The sequence below is a fragment of the Harpia harpyja genome, chromosome 11, assembly GCF_026419915.1.
Source record: "Harpia harpyja isolate bHarHar1 chromosome 11, bHarHar1 primary haplotype, whole genome shotgun sequence".
In the NCBI taxonomy this organism is placed as follows: Eukaryota; Metazoa; Chordata; class Aves; order Accipitriformes; family Accipitridae; genus Harpia; species Harpia harpyja.
In genome coordinates this window covers 2449670-2467623 of record NC_068950.1, presented here as the reverse complement: position 1 = coordinate 2467623, position 17954 = coordinate 2449670, and the positions used below count along the sequence as shown (strand labels likewise).

At 40.1% G+C, this 17954-nt stretch overlaps 1 protein-coding gene across 2 annotated transcripts in view; it reads left to right on the top strand.

Annotated features, from left to right (window-relative positions):
* INSR (insulin receptor) overlaps positions 1-17954 on the top strand; it is a 65514-nt gene that overhangs the window by 10648 nt on the left and 36912 nt on the right. For both annotated transcript variants that reach the window (XM_052802533.1, XM_052802532.1), the window contains one exon: positions 6281-6832. In XM_052802533.1, the coding sequence (XP_052658493.1) occupies positions 6292-6832 (541 nt within the window). In that variant the 5' untranslated portion in view covers positions 6281-6291. The remainder of the gene's footprint in view (positions 1-6280; positions 6833-17954) is intronic.

The window sequence follows — 17954 nt, the reverse complement described above, 5'->3', positions numbered from 1 at the left end:
CATATAGCACTAATAATAAATACGTATACCACTTTGGTCCAGCAGTTCCTAATTTGAAAACATTATTATAACTACTACAGTAAAGCTTCTTATTTATTTATTTATTTATTTAAATAACATTCTGCTTTTTGGGTTGCAAGTGTGTTTATAATCTTAACTCTCCAATCTTTGCTGTATTACTACGTGGTAGGATAATATGCTCTACAATTTATGGAGTGAGAAACAGCAGCAATGCACAAGATGTCACAGCCAAGTCTGGGGTGGATTATTTTTATATTTTTCATGCAGTGCAAATACTTTGTAAAGTATTTTGCAGACAATTTGGATGATAAGGTCCCTAATTCAAAAGGTTTTCAGCCACTTTGATGTTTGACTCCATTTTCTGAGAATGATTAGATCACACAGCGCTACAGTGCAGATGGAAAACAACAACTAACGCAAAGGCCTGCATCAGTGTGGCTCGAAGGGTAAATGCACGTACAATAGTTGCATAAGCAAACAAGTTGTTCCCTGAGCAACGGAACTAATGAAGTCTGCTTTCTTGGAGATTTGTGTCCTGCATTCTCTACAAACATGCCCCATGATAATGCTACTCTCCAGTGACAATATTCTCCCCATCTCTGAGCCCAACCATACCTATTTTTTTTTGTGCCCCGTATCTTTCTCTTCCCTTTACTTCTTTTAGACAATATCTGGTAAGAGGCTGGGGGAAAGCAGCATATGGTATGTGTGTAGGTGGCTCAGTAGGCAAACTGGGCGGATGGTTTGAGTTCACGCTTAAAGCGTCCTTTGGATGGAGATGTTGAGTTTTTCCTCCTTAACCCATCCTCAGTTTTCATAAGTCTTTTAGGAATATGATGTGTGAGAACTCTCCTTCCTCTTTTACATGTGACTGAAGTTAGTTCGCCAGTTCAGAAGTAACTGAGAGGAGTAGAAGCAGGGGTTAAGGAAAGGAGAGCTGACCTGCACATAAAATGAAGATACATATATCTTGTTTTGTGAAGAAAAACAGGTTTGTGGGTTTTTTTTTTATCACTGTGTAAACATAATGCAACTTCTTGAAATAAATCTCACACATGACTCATGCACGTCAATTCATTAGCTGTGGTATTTAGGGTGGGATTTACCTCACCCAGTTTTTAGTTGGTTGCATCTACCGACTGAGCAACTTGCTTTGAGCTCCTTTTGTGATAAGCAGAAAACTAATCGATACAGTCACCGGAGTTTAGAGTACGCTTCCTCCCCTTCTAAACTCTTCACCTAAATTTGGGCGCTGCATGTGTGCTCCATTGCCTGCTGCTGATGGTGGGAGTTAGAAATCTAGCTGAGATCTCTCTACCTAAATCATCAGATGGGACAAATTTCACTTTGTATTTCTATAGTAATAGCCTTTTAAAATAATTTGCTTCTTAATTGTTATTTCTGGCTCGTGCAGATTTTTTTGTGCTCGTAAGCTCATTAAGAAACTGGTCCCTTGTTCCACCTTAACCCTGTGTTAATTTTTGATGTTGAGAGACTCGGTGTAGAATGAGATTTTGTTCCCAAGAGTATAAAGTAGAAAGACTAAGTGCAGCAGGGCAGGGCTGTATCAAAACTGGGCAACAACTGCATCTGTTGGCTATCCCAGTGTGCCCTTGTGCTATTTTAAAGAGAGGTAGTACACTGTCTCTCTGAATAGTCTGTAAAACCCGTAAGCTTTCTGGAGGTCAATTTTGGGGTGACTGTCTTGCAGAATATAAATTATGTTGATATTGGTAACGTGTAAAACCTGTTCTTGCTGCCTTTGAAGTAATGAGGATCTTAAGGTCTGTTAGCGTTGACTTCTGTCCGTTACCCTGAGTGATCTCCCATGGTCCTGGGATGCTGTCGCTGTGCTGCCTTTTATCTTTGCATGGGAAGCATAACAGTATGAGTTGTATTTTCTGTTTATGTTTTGAACTGAATGAGGAGAGCATAATGATACAGCAAACTAGGCTTTACAGGCCAGACTGTGAGGTTATATATGCTTTTGGCATTAAAGAAAGCAACCTCGGTGAGAGATTTGCCCTCAGTTCGGCAGCACTGTCTTGAGTAGTGAAAGATAACGGGCATCTGAGATGTTACTGGAGGGGGCTGCAGGTTTATGGACAGGCTTACTTTTGAGTCCATATCTCAGTTGGCATCGTTGCTCAGATCTAAATGACTGAGGTAGACAACTGAAGTTTAAAAATTAATATTTCACAATTAGGTATTTTTATGTTTATTGAACTGTTGCTATAGTAGGCTAGAAGCTGTCTTAGAGTCCCTTCTACTAGCCTGTCACTTCACAGGATGTTATCCTGTCTCAGCAGTTATCCCAAGAAAGACCCGAAAGTCCTTTTTCCAGTTTCCTAACACCACTTCTAAAAGTCAGCCTTATACAGAGTTGCAAAGCTTTTGACTTGACCAAAGTGAGTGTAATTTTTCTTAAATAATTTTTTTATTCAAGTAGGCAGCAAACACTATAAAAATGCGTAATTAACTAATAGTTATCTTAAATGGTTTGTGATCTTTCTGTACAATGCTACATTATTCTGGTCTTGATTGTTAAAGGGCCAGAGCTCTGAAGCAGTGAATCATTCAGGTTTGGTATCCACATGGTTTACTATAAACAAGGCTTAAGTTCCAGCTATTCCCCTGGTTAGACTCTATCTTGAAAACTAACCTCTGACATCAGATTTAGTTTCTTCATTCAATACTTTAAGGTTGTTACCAAACTAGTTTGTTCAAGAGGCTTTGGCATCTTGGGATTTTTTTGTTTGTTTGTTTTTAAAAAGCATGCCTTGCAACTTTTTTCTTGGGGGTCTGATGAAACTTGTCTATAATGATGTTGTTTGGGTTTTTGTTTTTTTTTTTTTAAGTTACTTTGAATAGCTTGGTAACCAGGGATGGAGGAGTGTTTCTGGCAGTTGCAATGCTGTGCTGCTGGACATGGAGCCTGTTTCTGCTGAAATTTAGGAATTTATGTTTAGTAGAGATTTTGCCAGTAGTTTGAACAGGAATAGCTTTGGGCCTACTACTGGAGAATCAGTCTGAGATTTTTATTTTCCTGAAAGCTGATTTATGTGGTTTTTTAAAACCAGGTTGTCTGTATTACAATTGACTGTTCAACTTTGGTCTCCTTCTGGGATCAAACCTGCCTAGCCTTCATGCTGAATTGTTGATTAATTCCTCTGTCTCTGCAGAAGAAATACTATCGAGAGAAGATGTGGAAAAACACTTATTACTTTGCTTAAAACTGCTTCTTGTTGTCTTGGTAACAAATTCATGGGGTGACTTAAGCACCTACTGAAGAGAAGGTACGAATTGCTGAACGCAATTCAAAAGCATGAAAAGATCGAGAACCCTCCCAACGAAAAAAAACTTATTTTGTTTCAGATATTCTTAATATTCTCCTTGATACCTGAGGTGGTAAAAAAAAAGGAGCTCAGATACCGTGGTGGCATTTATCACTTAAAAAGTAAACTGAAGTAGAACACGAAAAATAATTCTTAAGTGTAATTTTCTCTAACTGTGGAAAAATCTGTATAAACCCTTTTAATCTTTGTACATTTACAATTATATTAGCCTTTTATTCAGTTGTTTGTTTCAGAAACAAACCTCTAATTCGTTTTAAATTCCTCCTAAGTTTCTATACCAGGCTAACATCAGCATCTGATATTGCCTTCAGTTAAAGGGACTTGTGCAGAAGCCCCCACTATTGGAACCCCTTAAGCACAGCAGACAATGTGCCAGTTTATTACATTGCTATTGCTCAGCTTTGAAAGCAGCAGAGTTTGAATAACTCAGGTCACATCCTGGTTTGCCAGGATGTGTGGAATCTCCTGTCTGGTCTGTGCTGGCAGCACTAATTACAAATAATGCATTCTGTATGAGAGCTGGTGAAAAATACAAAAATGCTTCTAAAATGCAAACAACTGCCTGATTGTGAATGTATACTTCCAGCTCTGGTAGATTTATGTGATTATTTAACACTTCATAATGCTTTGCTGTTTATTCCCAAGCTTCACTTCTCTCTTTTTAGCAGCGCTCTCGGAGCAGGGATAGCTGTGTGGATCAGGGGGTTGTCTGGGGGCCAGCTTGTGGCCAGTTTCTAGTGACTTACCTAATTCTAGTTGAAATAATGAAAGGCTCGGGTAATTATGCGTAGTCTATAGATGCATTTTGTGGCCTTGAGCCACAATAAAAGCCTACAGCTTTTACTCTTGAAAGTAGTTCTTAGTCTGTAGAGTTGAGCTGTATTTTTTGACTGTTCCTTAAGGTCAGTTGTATACATTCAGATTATTCTAGGTAGTACTTTATACTGTGATACAGCCATTGGTCACGGGTACCACCTCAGCGTGCTGTATTTTGCCTGATTGTGCTCCGGAAGCAGTGAATAAGAACCAGGATGTTGGATTCTGCATTTATCAGAATGCAGCTTTAGCTGCACTGGTGACTTGTATGTTGAGTTTCAGTGTTTGAGTTTTATTTGTCCTGTTGTTTCTCCTTTCATGAAGAAACCACTGGCCCGTCCTGTCACACACTTGCTTCCTTGGAAATACCTGTCTTAATTAATTAAATAAATATTTAGAGTACTTAAACTGAATCTGTTGCTCTCCCAGTTCTTGTAGCCCACAGTTGGGATGTGCAGCAAGACAGCTTTCTGGCTTACTTCCACTTTGGCTGCAGTTTTTCATGGTGCAAAGAGGTTGCTGCTAGTTGGTCATCAGATTTCCTTTCCCACTTCTAAAAAGTACATCCTTGATCTTTGAGGCACTGTGTGCATTAGCTTGTTCTTCCAGAAAGCAATTTATGAAACGACTTGGATATAGTGCCAAAAAATCCCATTGGGCAATAACATTGCTTCAAATCCTATATTAGTGTTGCCAAATTTATTTTTTTTATTGCAGTGGAGCAAATTTTTGAATAATCATTAAGACATTTGCATAGAATTTATTTTTAACCCACACAGCAGTGGTCTGTGTAAAACCATGAGGAGTCAGACAATTGTAACTATTAAACATCTGTCTCTACATCAATTTTGTAATGCCTGATTGTTGCTGGGTGATTTCTTGAAGCTGTGACGTGGTAATTTTATAGTTGGTAAGCTTTACATACAGTGACAAAAAGAGTAAAGATCCTGTGCTTTTAATTCTTGGCGTGGAGGCTGTCTCACCAATGGACAGAAGAGAATCCCTAAAGTGGATGCAGTCTTAAAAAAAAAAAAAATTAAAAAAGAATCCACCTGGACAGGACAGGTAGACGGTTGTTTTGCACTGTTGTATTGCCAAGCAGGCTTGCCTTTCCACGGGCTTCTCCCTTGAACATTGAGGTCTGGGTGTATATTTTTATGAAGTTTGGTTTTAAAAGGGTCATCTGAGGGACTTCTGTTGTGCTATGCAGGCATGGTGCTCTAAATTTCCTTCTTGATTTCTTACCTGTGCTTAGAGTTAAAAAAAATATTTCCCTATTCAAACTCTTCGCTTTCCGTCTTTTCCTTTTGTTGGTGCCTTGATTCATATTATTCTGCTTACCTTCTAATTTATGCTTCATGTTATTGTTCGCTTTGCCAGTTCTTTGGGTTACCGGTTCTACTAAATAAACTGTCCAGGTAGTCAAGACAGAGAGATTTGCAACCTTGAGAAAATAATAACAAAAAAGCCTAAACACCTAATCTGAAAAGAAAGCTTAGGGCAAAAATTACTAGTGTAGTAAATTACTCCTGTCAAAAAAGTCTAGGCAAGAGTGTCGGCTGTGCTCTTGCATGTGTGTATTTCCAGGTTTTTCTGCTCTCTTCTGAAGCACTACCATTTCCTAGCTATTATTCTTTTCCTATCTTTTCCTCCCTGCAACCATTCTAAATTACTTCCTCTAATCCACTGGTATTAATTGCACAATCTGAGATGAGGTAGGTGTGTTGCTGGCAACTATCTAAAGAAAACAGATTCTGTTGCATAGACATCTCTTACTTCTGTAAACGCTGAATGACGTCTAAGGACTGGTGTTACAACTGCAGTCGTGATAGAGGTAATATCCAGAAACTCAAGATGGCAGAAAAAATTATGAAATACTCTTTCAGTCTTATTTTGTAATCATATACCAGGGAATGTTCCCCCCAGTATATTTCTTAACACTTGAAGCATGCTTTATTGAAAATGACCTAGTCATGAATTCTGAGTGTAGCTATATATTATGGTGCGGTTGGACAAAACTGTATTTAGAAAACTGAAACAATTACCTTTTCTTAAATAAATAAACAACATTGTTCTTTGCTTTCCAGTTTGCAGAAGCATGGACATTCGCAACAATCTGACCCGGCTGAACATGCTTGAGAACTGCACTGTGATTGAGGGCCACTTGCAAATATTGCTGATGTTTAAAACCAAGCCTGAAGATTTCCGTGAGCTCAGCTTTCCTAAACTGACTATGATTACAGACTACTTGCTTCTTTTTCGCGTGTATGGCCTGGAGAGTTTAAAGGGACTTTTCCCCAACCTCACTGTGATTCGAGGAACTCATCTGTTTTTTAACTACGCGCTAGTCATTTTTGAAATGGTTCACCTAAAAGAGATCGGCCTCTATAACCTGATGAACATTACTCGAGGCGCTGTGCGGATTGAGAAGAACAACGAATTATGTTACTTGTCCACAATTGACTGGTCAAGGATTTTGGATTCTGTAGAAGATAATTACATCGTGGCCAACAAGGACGACAAAGAAGAGTGTGGAGATGTGTGTCCGGGAACTGTGAAAGGGAAGAGCAACTGTCCGCCTACTGTGATAAATGGCATTTTCATTGAACGCTGCTGGACCCATGATCGCTGTCAGAGAGGTGAGTCTGCAGAGTCACATATGTCAACTGTGGTTTTGCGGTCAGTTTTTAACCTGTCAGATCTATTGGAGGGTTAATAGGTACCTATTAATTGCTACCTTTTAGCACAGGTTCCTAAAAGTAAGGCTCAAAATTGACGTTAGACAGGTGAAGAGAGGACCTTTGGGCGGGGGCTGTTCTAGCAGTTCTTTCACCTACTTGAATAATGTCTTTGGTTTCCCTGGAAAGTTACGGACTGCGTAGAACTCACAAGTTTAATGGACTGTGGGTGTAACTGGTATCTGGTATAATATTTAAAGTGGCATTAGTATCTCTGGTGGGGTTTGAGTAGGGGATTAAAAGTCCAGATTGACTGAAAGGCTGTGGCAGGCAGAAACAGAACGGCGGGGAAAAGTCTTTATGGAATAAACCCAACTCTAGAAAGGTGCAATTACATTTTTACTGAAACCTTCCTGCCATAAAAAGGTGTAAGATATGTGGATGAGTGAGCAACATTTGCACAGAATAAGAAGCTGGAAGCCAAGTCAGACCTGAGGGAAAAGGAGAAGGAGGAGAAAGGACCTGGACGGGGATTGCCCGGAGCGGGAGTCCTGGTGAAGGTGAAATAACTGGGCTTTGAGCCTGGGGTTTTGGTTCAGGGAAGAAGGTATGTTCAGAAAGCTAGCTGCTGTTGCAATCCCTGAACTCCAGTTCTTAAACTGTGTTAGGGTCGCTTTTAATTTCATACAGATTTGTGTTTTCCAAACTCGGAACTGAGCTTAAGTTTAGTTTTAATTATATGTTTACTTTGATTTATGTTAAAACTGACTGACGGGGAGCAAAGTGAATTGAGGTAAAACTGACACATTTAGAGTTGTCTGTCCTTCTGGAGGTAGTGCATCCAAATGAAGCAGTGTGTCCTAAGACGAAATTAGGAAACTTGCGGGCTGGAGAGAATTTCTTGCCAAGCTTTAAAGGGCAATTCTGAGCACTAAGTGCCAAATTTGAGAAGGAATTCCTACCAGTATGCATAAACTAATGAAATTAATGTGGTTTCCCCTCTGCTACTCCTCACCCCAAAATCGTCTAGCTTCCTTTTAAAGAAAGTGGTTATTTTTCGTCGCCAGAATAACAGGGTATGGGCAAGAAGATGCAAACGTGTATGTGTGTTCCTTTTTTAAAATGAAAAATAAGGTTATAAAGCATTTTAGTTTGTAAACTCTTTTGGTATATGGTTATCAGCAGCACTGAAACCTGGTTTCTTACACATTCGTGTTTTATGTTTTCTGCTATTTCATAAGGTTAAAGATCTAACTGAAATTTTTTCTGTGGCTAGACCATTCATAATGGCCCTCATTCCTGTGAATTTTCTGGGGCTGTGCTACAGCAGGCTGGAATGTATGGTTTCTCTCCTTTATATGACTGCCTATTTCCATGAAACCTGTAGGAATGTAGTATTTTACCACTGGGGCAGAAATCTCAGCTCCTGAGCCTCTCATACAAATTGAGCTAAATTTATTGGAGAATACCTGGAGAGTATCACACGCTACCTTAGCTTAGTCACCTAAGGAAGCCAAGCTACTAAGTCCATTTGACTTGAATTTGAGATTGAAATTTGAATTTGAAAATGGTTTCAAAATAATTATATACAGATGCTTCCATCTGGTTTTCTGTGTTCCTTGTAGAAGATTTAGAGAAGCAATGCTTCTATGTATTTTGGCTGTAATTGGTATGCGTTTTCAAAATCACTTAACAAGCCACGCTTATCTTTGCTTTGAATGCTAAGATTTGTACTTTTATTTATTGGTAGCTGGTGTTCTCGGCAAGCTGCTATCTGTATTGTATTGTGCCTTGTGACACCTGCCTGTATGCTTCTAAAGTTATTTTAACAGCTTGAGTAGTCTTTTAGACTTTTCAGACTTTTTTGAGTAGTCTTTAGACTTTCAGCACACATGCACGCTAGTAACTATGGTAGAGATTAAGTGACATTTATTTAGTGAAGCTGTTGGTGGAATCACTGTGTTCTCTGTTCTCATGCCAGCCATAATGTATCCTTAGCATGTGTATTTGTTTTGTCAAGATTATTAAGAGCTTGCGTGAATTGTACTTTGGCTTTCCTTAGCCTGAAGAGCCTTATAGCAACTCCCAGTACTGAGGGTATTAATGTCATTAAATCTTTCCCTCTGCATTTTTTTGCAGTTTATCTGGGAGTCTTCAGCAGCTAATGTTGTGCTGAAGTCTCCTGTCTGTCTGTTTTTAAGTGTATTCCCTTCTTTCATTTTTGTTTGTCTTTTGACCAATGCTGGAGTGAAATGTAGCAATTTCAGTGTAACTTTATTGGGGGAAGTTTGGTTTTTTGTGTTGTTTGTTTTAACGCAGGTTATTTGTATCCCTAGTTTGTTTTTATAAAATTTGGTGTAGAATCTCCTGTTTGCTATTTTGTGGTTTTCCATCTCTGGATGGGAAGTTGTTGCTGTCTAAACTGATAACACTGCTGCCCTGGGACTGTGGGTCAGGCTATTTTGTTTGCTGTTTTGTCTACCGGAAAAAATCCTTACAGAATATGTAAATATTGATTGTTTTGATGTTACAGAGCGTGTGTCAATTGACAGAGACAAGTCCCAAGCTGGCAAGCTTTTCCAGCCTGCTAAGCTTTGAGTCTTCTTGGAGAAAATTAGGAGATGGGCAAGAAGTTTGGGAGCGTGCACATGGGAAGGCTGAAAGATGTCGCAGAAAGGTCTTGTGGGAGTGGGAAGGGAGATGGCAGCGGCTGGGGTTGGAGTGGGGTCCTGGGTGTCCCCCATCTCTTCCACACCAGTCCCTGACCTTCCCCTTCCTGCTCTCTGTGGTCGCTTCCTTCATGTTATCCCTGCCACATCTCATATTGGTCATGCATGTTTGATAGTTCTTTATTTTAATCAGCACAGATATCCCAGTTAACTCCAAAACTGACTTTCAGTTATAGCATGTAATTATCTCTGAGGCACACATCCAAGTCTCTGAATCATCCTTGCAGCTATAACTCCAGCCCAGAAATTTTTTCAGTTGGTGATAACATGTTCAAGACAACAAAGTAAAGGCTCTTCTTACAGATGTTAGAGTGAAGGTTGTGGATGAAACTGGTTGGGAGGAACTGAAATGATTTGTGGGCAGCTGCACACTTTGAAAAAACAGTTGCAATATTGAGGAATCTGTGTCTGAGTGCAAAGATGTGTAGGTGGATATACCATAGATTGAGATTGGTCGGGATGTGTTTCCTGAAAGTTTTCTTTTCTTTTTTCTAAATTACTTGTGTTGGTGTGAAAAGCAAGTCAGTTCAATTAAGGCCAACTCATGTTATATTTTGGGTAGGAAGGGAGGGAACTATGTAGTCGGTTTGGAATTTGGGTCTAGCCTTATGCTGTTTATGGCAGCCAAGTGCTGTTCCTGTTCTGGAGGTTTTGTACCTTTTCAGCCCACATTTTTATAAGGTTTTTTTTACATACATACTTATTTTTATTGCCGTAAAAACGTAGTTCTTGATTTGGTGCAGCATGTTCATGCAGAGAGCGTCTTTGCTGAAGAATGCAGACAACAAAAATGCTGAAATGCCACGTCCTAGACCTCAGTCTAGATCTGCCAAACATGATTTTCATATTTTGCATTTTTTTTCCACATGTGTTTTTTTATGTAATAAAAATGCTATATGTCTGTCACTCCACTTGCGGAAGGAACAATTCCCTCTGAAATAGGATTTCCTGCCAATTCTCTTTGCAGTCACTCTTCTCTGTCCATACATAATTTGAAGCCGTCTGATGTTTTTGACGGTCTAATTATAAAGGCGGGTTCAGCCTTTTACTTGCATATTGGGTCATCTGGAGGTGGAGTAAGGTAATAGCCAGGAAAAGTAGGATAACCAAATAAAAATGACCAGGAAGATTATCTGCAATATCAGATAGTCCCTTGGTGAATATTGTAGGGCCGCATTCCTGGAATATAAGGATGGATATGCAAAATATAGGCTTTGTTCCATAGAGGATATGATGAAATTTAAGTTCTCCTATTCATACTAAATGAAACTTTTGTAGGAGTATGTTATCTTCTTGATCTGGGGACTTCACGCTACCAGGAAATTTGAGCTATTAGGAGTGTGGGCCATTTCAGGTTTGTAGATAGACTCTTTCTTCAATCTATTATCTGGCTTTATGCAATAAAATCAGAAGTTGTGTCTCTGGATTAGTGCAATCTACAATTTGTTACAAAGTGTTAACCTCTTGAAAAGAAAGTGGAAAGTATGAAACCATTTGGGCCAGTTGAAGAGTATGGTAAAACAGAGCTGATAGAAGGGATGACAGTCTGGAGTAATTGACGTTCAAAGGAGCTGCTGAAGGAAGGTACTGTATGAAAATAATAATGTTTGTCCAGATTTTTTTAATGATGTTGGGGAAGCAGGTCTGGAGACTAGGGATGCAACAGAATCTCTCTTTAATTTTCCTGTGATTTATCCAGGGAAAATTCTGGGACAGGTAGGGGTCAGGTAAGGAACTGAAGAGTAGCTTTAGTAGCTTGCTTTGTTTCCTAGTACATGCAACACAACAAAGCAGTCAGAAAAACATTGCTCAGCCTGAAATGTCTTTCAACTGCTGTGAAATAGCACCAAGTGCTTTTAAAGAGACCGGTGCCAGAAGAAATTCTGCAACTATGAACATCTTCAAGGCAGGTTTGAATAACAAAGTTCAGAGGTGTGTGTGGGAAACGTTTTGTGATGTTTACTTAGGTAGAAATATTACTTAGCAACAGCTTCCTGTAATTTTTATGTGCTGGGAATTTCTGTAACCATAAGCTTAGTTTTATTACCTTTGTATGGGAAAGGGTCTCAAAGCACTGAACAGACTTAGCTAACCTCAAGGGCGAGATATTTTTAAAGCTTCAAACACAAAAGAAATTTTTCCAGTTGCTACCATATGAAGTGGAAGTGCTCCTTTTATTTCGAGATCTGATAAGAACTGCCTTTTTTTTTTTTTTTTCCCCTAGCTCTGACAAATGCCAGATGGAAGTTGACACCCGATAATCTCACTGGGGCGTCTGTTCTGAACCTTGCCAAGCGACAGCTTTATTGAGTGCATGTAGTGCTTGTGGTTGGGGCTATTGTGATGCTTGCAAACGGCTAGACATCCTAAACTAATTCACTTTAGCTTATTAAGAGTAGTTAAGAGATTTATGGTGCTTGATGGTGTGATACAGCCCAGAATTGGGGCAAAAGGGGTGGAAACAATCACTCCATACAAATGGCTGTTTAAGAGTATACTACTTACTTTAAAAACACCAAATAAATCTTGGGACTGTGAAGAAGCATCTAGTTAGGCTTTTCTCCACTGACCTGGGGTGACACAAGACTGTAGGATTTCAGTACTTACAGTTTCAACTTGCTGAGAAATCCCCATGTGTGCAGCTGTTATGGTCTCACCACATTTATGTTTCTTTGGCTTCTTCACTGCTGCATCTTCACTTTAAATGCAGGAGGGCTGAAGATTTTCTTCCCCCACCCCAATTCCTGACCAGCACTTTAGACCGAAGCCACTGTCTGATAGGTTCCATCTTTAGTGCATTTGAACAAGAACTAACTCCTAGCTCACCCAACAGTTAATAAGCAGTAAATTGAGAGAATTTTCCTCAAAGTTAAGATATCTTAATTTCTGTACGGAGGTCTTGTCAAGGCAAAGGTTTTTGATTAGTTATAAAGGAGAATGAGGTATGTTGCTGCTGATACAGTGAAAATTGGAAAAGTTTTCATCTTGTTTGGTCTAAGCTGCCATTTTAATTCTTTCATCCTTAGCCCCTTCCCCAAGACACTTGTTATTTAAGTCAGTGTCTGGGCCACTGAGGAGGCTGAGAGGAGTTTATTACTTCACATGCAGTGGTTCAGAACTTATGTTACTGGAAGTTGTTTTAAGATCTCTGTTCGATCTTCAGTGGTGACGTCGGCTGCTTGTGACTTCCAAGGGTGGCGTGCCAAGGGTACTTCAGGTAGAATACTTATTTTTCCCGCTAGAACAGTTCCAAGTTACCTTATTTGCTTAAACAAGGGAACCTGCACTGCCCTTTGTTAGATAAAAGGTAGAAGACTGACTACACTTGGCAGACACATTTGTTGGAAAATGCTGTTGTCTGGGCATGGATGTAGAAGTGGGAAGTCACAGAATGTAAAAAAAAAAAACAAAACCAGAAGAAAACCCCAAAAAACCACGAATAATAATACTGAGCAACAGAGTTAACCTGTGTTAGTAATGCATGAATGGGAGAGCTGCAAATGGTTCACCTGGTATGATGTGTTTGCTCAGGAAGGAGGAGACTTGTTTCATTCAGAGTAAATCCTGCTGAATGTTGGGCGTGCTTTGGTGCCCTAAGTGAAGATAAGGAGTTGGCCAGCTTATATATCCTGTATGTTTTCTTCCCTTCACCCCTCGTTAATGAAGGCAGAACAATCATTCTGTATTTTAAATCTTGAAAATTTTAATTACTTGTAAAAGTTTTCTATATCACATGCAATTCTGATGCCCCTTCCCAGATTTAGGCAAACAGAGCAAAATAAATTTAAGCTGTGTATGATGGTATAGCATTCTTTCATTTTATGATGAAGGAACTGGAAATCTTTGTTGTAGAAGGCTTTGAAGGGATTGTGAACGGTTGAGTCCATACAAAGAAGTGTATTCAGTGTGCATGAGAAGACCAGCTGAAATATGTCACTTGGCAAAGTTCTCTGAAACATCTTTCTCTATCAGAAATTGGATTTGACAGGGATTGCCTCTGTAAGTAAATTTTGTGTTTAAAAAAAAAAAAAAAAAAGGCCACCACAAAACAAAACACAAAAAAGGCCAAAAAACCCCAGGTGTGACCAGTGCAAAGATTGTTTCTAACTGGAAGGTTGAGGATTTCAGGACCTTTTGATTAATTACAGAGCTGGTGAATAACCAACTGTGTCCTGGAGGAAGCAACACTTACCCTTCACTCAGTTTGTAACAATAGCTGGTTAAAAGTTCAATGATCGTGCTTCCCAATTATATCCTATAATTGTGTGCAAGTTCCTATTGGAGGGATGTGAATGGACTTGCTGGGATGTTTATGCTTCTTAATGAGGGTGGTTGGTTAGCTGAAAAAAAAAAAAAATGTTGGGTAGGGGGAAGTTGTGGGGGTACTGGCTGGGATTGTCTGGCAGCGGGCTGAGCTGCTTGGTACGTGCCTGTAGTTATTTCAGTTGCTGCTTTGATCCCAAGTTTGCGGCTGGCATTGCGTAAGCGTAGAAACCAGCGTGCTGCGGCTTGGTCACTGAAATACTGTAGATTACAGCCGTGTGCGTTCATCGTCTTTATCTAGATTTTTTAGATGAGGGTAATGGGGGGGGCACTGTGCTGGCTGGGCTGACATTGTTTGAGAGGTGCTTTTATTTTGGCTTGTGACATTTAAAACAAACAGAGAATTAACTTTGGCTCTGTGTAGTGCTTACATGTTGGCTAAGCGACTATAATGTTTTCATTTGAGTCTGGCTTCCTTGTGAATCTGTATTTAAATGAACTAAAAAAACAAGGCAGAACACTCGGCACCTGTTCACATCCAAAAAGTTTTCTAATGTGTAATTTCCTTCTCCCTTCTTCAAAATAGAGTCAGAATTGGTGTCGAGGAGAAGGACACAGGCAAGGCAAGAGGATGCTCTGTGCTAACAAGGAGCTTCTAGCTCAGTACCCTCAGTGTGAATTCCTTAATTTAAGAATGCGCTTTCTTATTTACCTGACGATACACTGGCTCGTGGGCATCTTGAGAGGTTGGAGGCTCTGAGGAGGAAGATCTTTTGAAGGAAATCCCATAAAAGAGTTGGAAAGGGAGTCCGGTTAGAATAGCATTCAGCAGAATGCTGGGATTAATTTTCTTCTACATATTTTTCTACGTTTTTTCTTCTACATATTGGTTTTGCTGGCATCACTTTGGTGCGCTCCAGGAAAATAAATGTGATTTTAATTGTGTGTATCAGGTTAGAGGTGCCCTTTTTCAAGGATGTTAAATACTGCTCTATTGTAATTGTAAATTAGGCAATTTCAGCTTCTGCAGACATCAGCTTCCACACTGTAGTTGCTGAAGCACTGGCAGGTGCCAGACAGTTGAGCTGTGAAGTATTATGACCCTTGTTTATATGCAAGCATAATGAGGGTGACAGGTATTTAGCGAGATTGATCTGATGAAGACTGTAAAATTTGCAAGGTCTTTTTAGTTGGGGAAGGGGAATTTCATTAATCTGTTCATAGATCTACTCCAATCTTTTGTTTTCTGTGCAATTTGAAGGCTTCTGGAGATGTACACATCTTATTGCTGGTCACTTGGGACTGCTGCAGAATTGCTGCTGGTATGTGGCCACGCTGGAATTTCAGGGCCCTGACATGAGGAGCTGAGCCTGAGCTCAAGTTACAGGGAAAGACCGATGTTTTTTAAGTCAATGCGCAGAGTTAAGGCAACTTAGGTAGCAAGGTTGTCAGAGATCAGAGAAAATATCTGCAGACTGAGCAGCAGTAATGTCTAAGGTTGCTGGCTTTCTGGTTCTTCATGCTCCTCTCAGTTCACTTTAGCCTGACCCCTAAGCATGGTTCCTCATTTAGTGTTTTTAAAAGGTGAATTGTCTGGGGCAGGGAGGGAGGAGGTTGGTCTCAATTTGTTCATCAAAATAAAGCCTGCTGGACTGTAGGATAGTAAGGAAGGGAAGGGTTTATAGGCCAAGGGAACAGGCATGGCTTGGAGTTGTGTAGCCATAATTTCCAACTCAATTTTCAATATTTTCTCTGATTTTGTAGCTGTGGGGGTTTAATTATATTAACAGCACACAGCATTAAGGCTTTAATACCCATGGGCAGGGGCGAAGGAGCCACGCGTACGGTGAGGGAGAGGTTGGTAACAGAAGGATGTAATCTGCAGTGTTTCAGAGATGCAGGAACAGATGGACCTTTCCTGCCAAGAGGAAAGAGTTCAGTGCTGAGATGTAACGTTCTCGTGTGGCAAAACTGCAAGGCAGTTTGCATGACAGAAAATGGGGTTGCTCATATGCTGGCTGATTTTTCCCCTATTGATGTGAAGAGGGACAAGTCTGATAGCGTGTGTTCAAGGGAAGGATTATTTAGTGTCTGTGGGAGAGCTGCTGAACTTGGCAGCTTTGCTTTCGATAATGCGAGTGAGATGCTGTTAGCTTCCGAGTTGTTTGTTCTGAAATAGCTCAGAATAGTAACTGAGATTTTACTAAGCAACCTGTTGCAAAAAAATCAAGTTCTAGCTATTGCACTGACCTGAGCATCTGGAAATCTCTTGCGCAGAAACTCCAGACATCACGCTAAAACTCTGTCATATAGGCAACTTTTTATGATTGAGAAAGTACGTAAAGAATGCTTGCACTCAAAGGTGGGCTTGAACCCTGCTGCACTGTTAAAGACATGATTAGAAAATCTTAGGAATGATACAGGAAGCTTTACCAGTGTATTGGGTTTCCTAGGAATAAGGCACGTGCAATTCAGCAGACATCACGGGATAACTAAGCATTTTTCTGTTACCATTTTAAACTTCATTAGGCATCCATGTAGCATTACAACACTGCAAGGATTTTAATATTTTATGAGCAATGAAAGTATTCATTAAAATCTGAGTATCAGACAAAAGCTTTTCTTGTCTTTGCAGAAAAGACAAACCAATTCTGTTCTATGGGTAGTGAAAACTTAACAGCAATGATTTAATAAAATGAATAGGACTTGTTTTTTCTGGTCTTCAGTCTTTTCTGAATGTCATCTTTCTGAAGGAAGGCTGATCGCACTGGATGTGTTTACACAGCTTCAGTTCGAGATGAATGAGTCCAAGAGTTCCCTTGTAAGTACCCCTCAAAAGCTCCCAAAAGCCAGAGAGGAAATGGAGCTCCTCGGTGTGATGTCTGACTGTCTGAAAGTCTCGCCCAGTGGAGCCTTAACACGGCTTAAAGGAATAAGGCTTTTGTTTTAAAACTGTATTTGAAGTGAAGCCTTTAAAGCTCTATAAACCGTTTCTCTGTTCATTCAATTCTGTGGATTTTAGGCTCGGGGAATCTGCATGCTCTGTGTTTCTGGCAGAAGGGAAAGCGTAACGGGCAGTAGTAGTCTCACCTGGAGACCTAATGAAAAAGCATTTATGTGGAAACTGGTGCTTTATCTGAAACAACTTCTCACCTCATCGGCAGGTTTCTACAATTATTAAATTAGCAAAAGAAATGTCATGTGTAGGTTACCTTTTCCTTAGGCTTCTCTTGCACACTCCAATAACCTTATCTCCAGGGCTGCTTAAATAATTTGTATAGTGTTTGGCTGCTCATTCAGTGCTTAGATATCAAGTTTCTAGTCCACAAGTCTATTAGAACTCGGTATCTGCATCAAGTGTCAGTTTTTGTTCTGGGAAATATAAAATGTTCTCCTTTGAGCCTGTACAGTGCGTGAATTTGGTGGGTGTGATAAGAAAAACGTCCTCGTGTTTTGCATGGCTCTGTTGGCGAAAGGAGGAGTTGCTGCGTGACAGTTCTTGTTGTTCAGCAGTGGGGAAGAGCATGTTGTTTTTCCACATGCTCTAATCTGTGATAACAAAAAGAACTCCAGATTGTGTTTTTGAAACACACTTTAGGTGTCTCGGTACTCAGATTTGCCAGTGACTAACGACTGTGGTAATACATCCATCCACCCAAAGCCTAATTTGAAGTGGCTGAGTTTCAAATACGAGCCTTTCTTTGATACTGAAGGAGGCTGAGCAGGACTCAGTGATAAACTGTCAAGTGTTTCGCTTCGTACTAAGTATTTTGCAGAGGCTTGTGCACTGGATGTGCACTTGGATACCACCGATCCCTTCTCAGTGCTGCTGTTGGCCTCTTGGGTGGTTCTGAGTCCCTCTCTGTGCCTCAGTGTAACGTGGAGCTGATCAGAGCGACCTGCTGACGAGCTGGAAAACTTCAGATGGCGAATGCAGGAAGTGCCTCAAGGCAGAATTTAACTTTAAGATGGGTTTAGACAAACAACTGTCAGAAACGTCTTAGGTAAAGTATTTGATCTGGCCTTGGACAGGTGGATGGACTGGGCGGCATCTCAAAAAACTTCTTCGGCTCCCTTCCAGTTGAAGATCG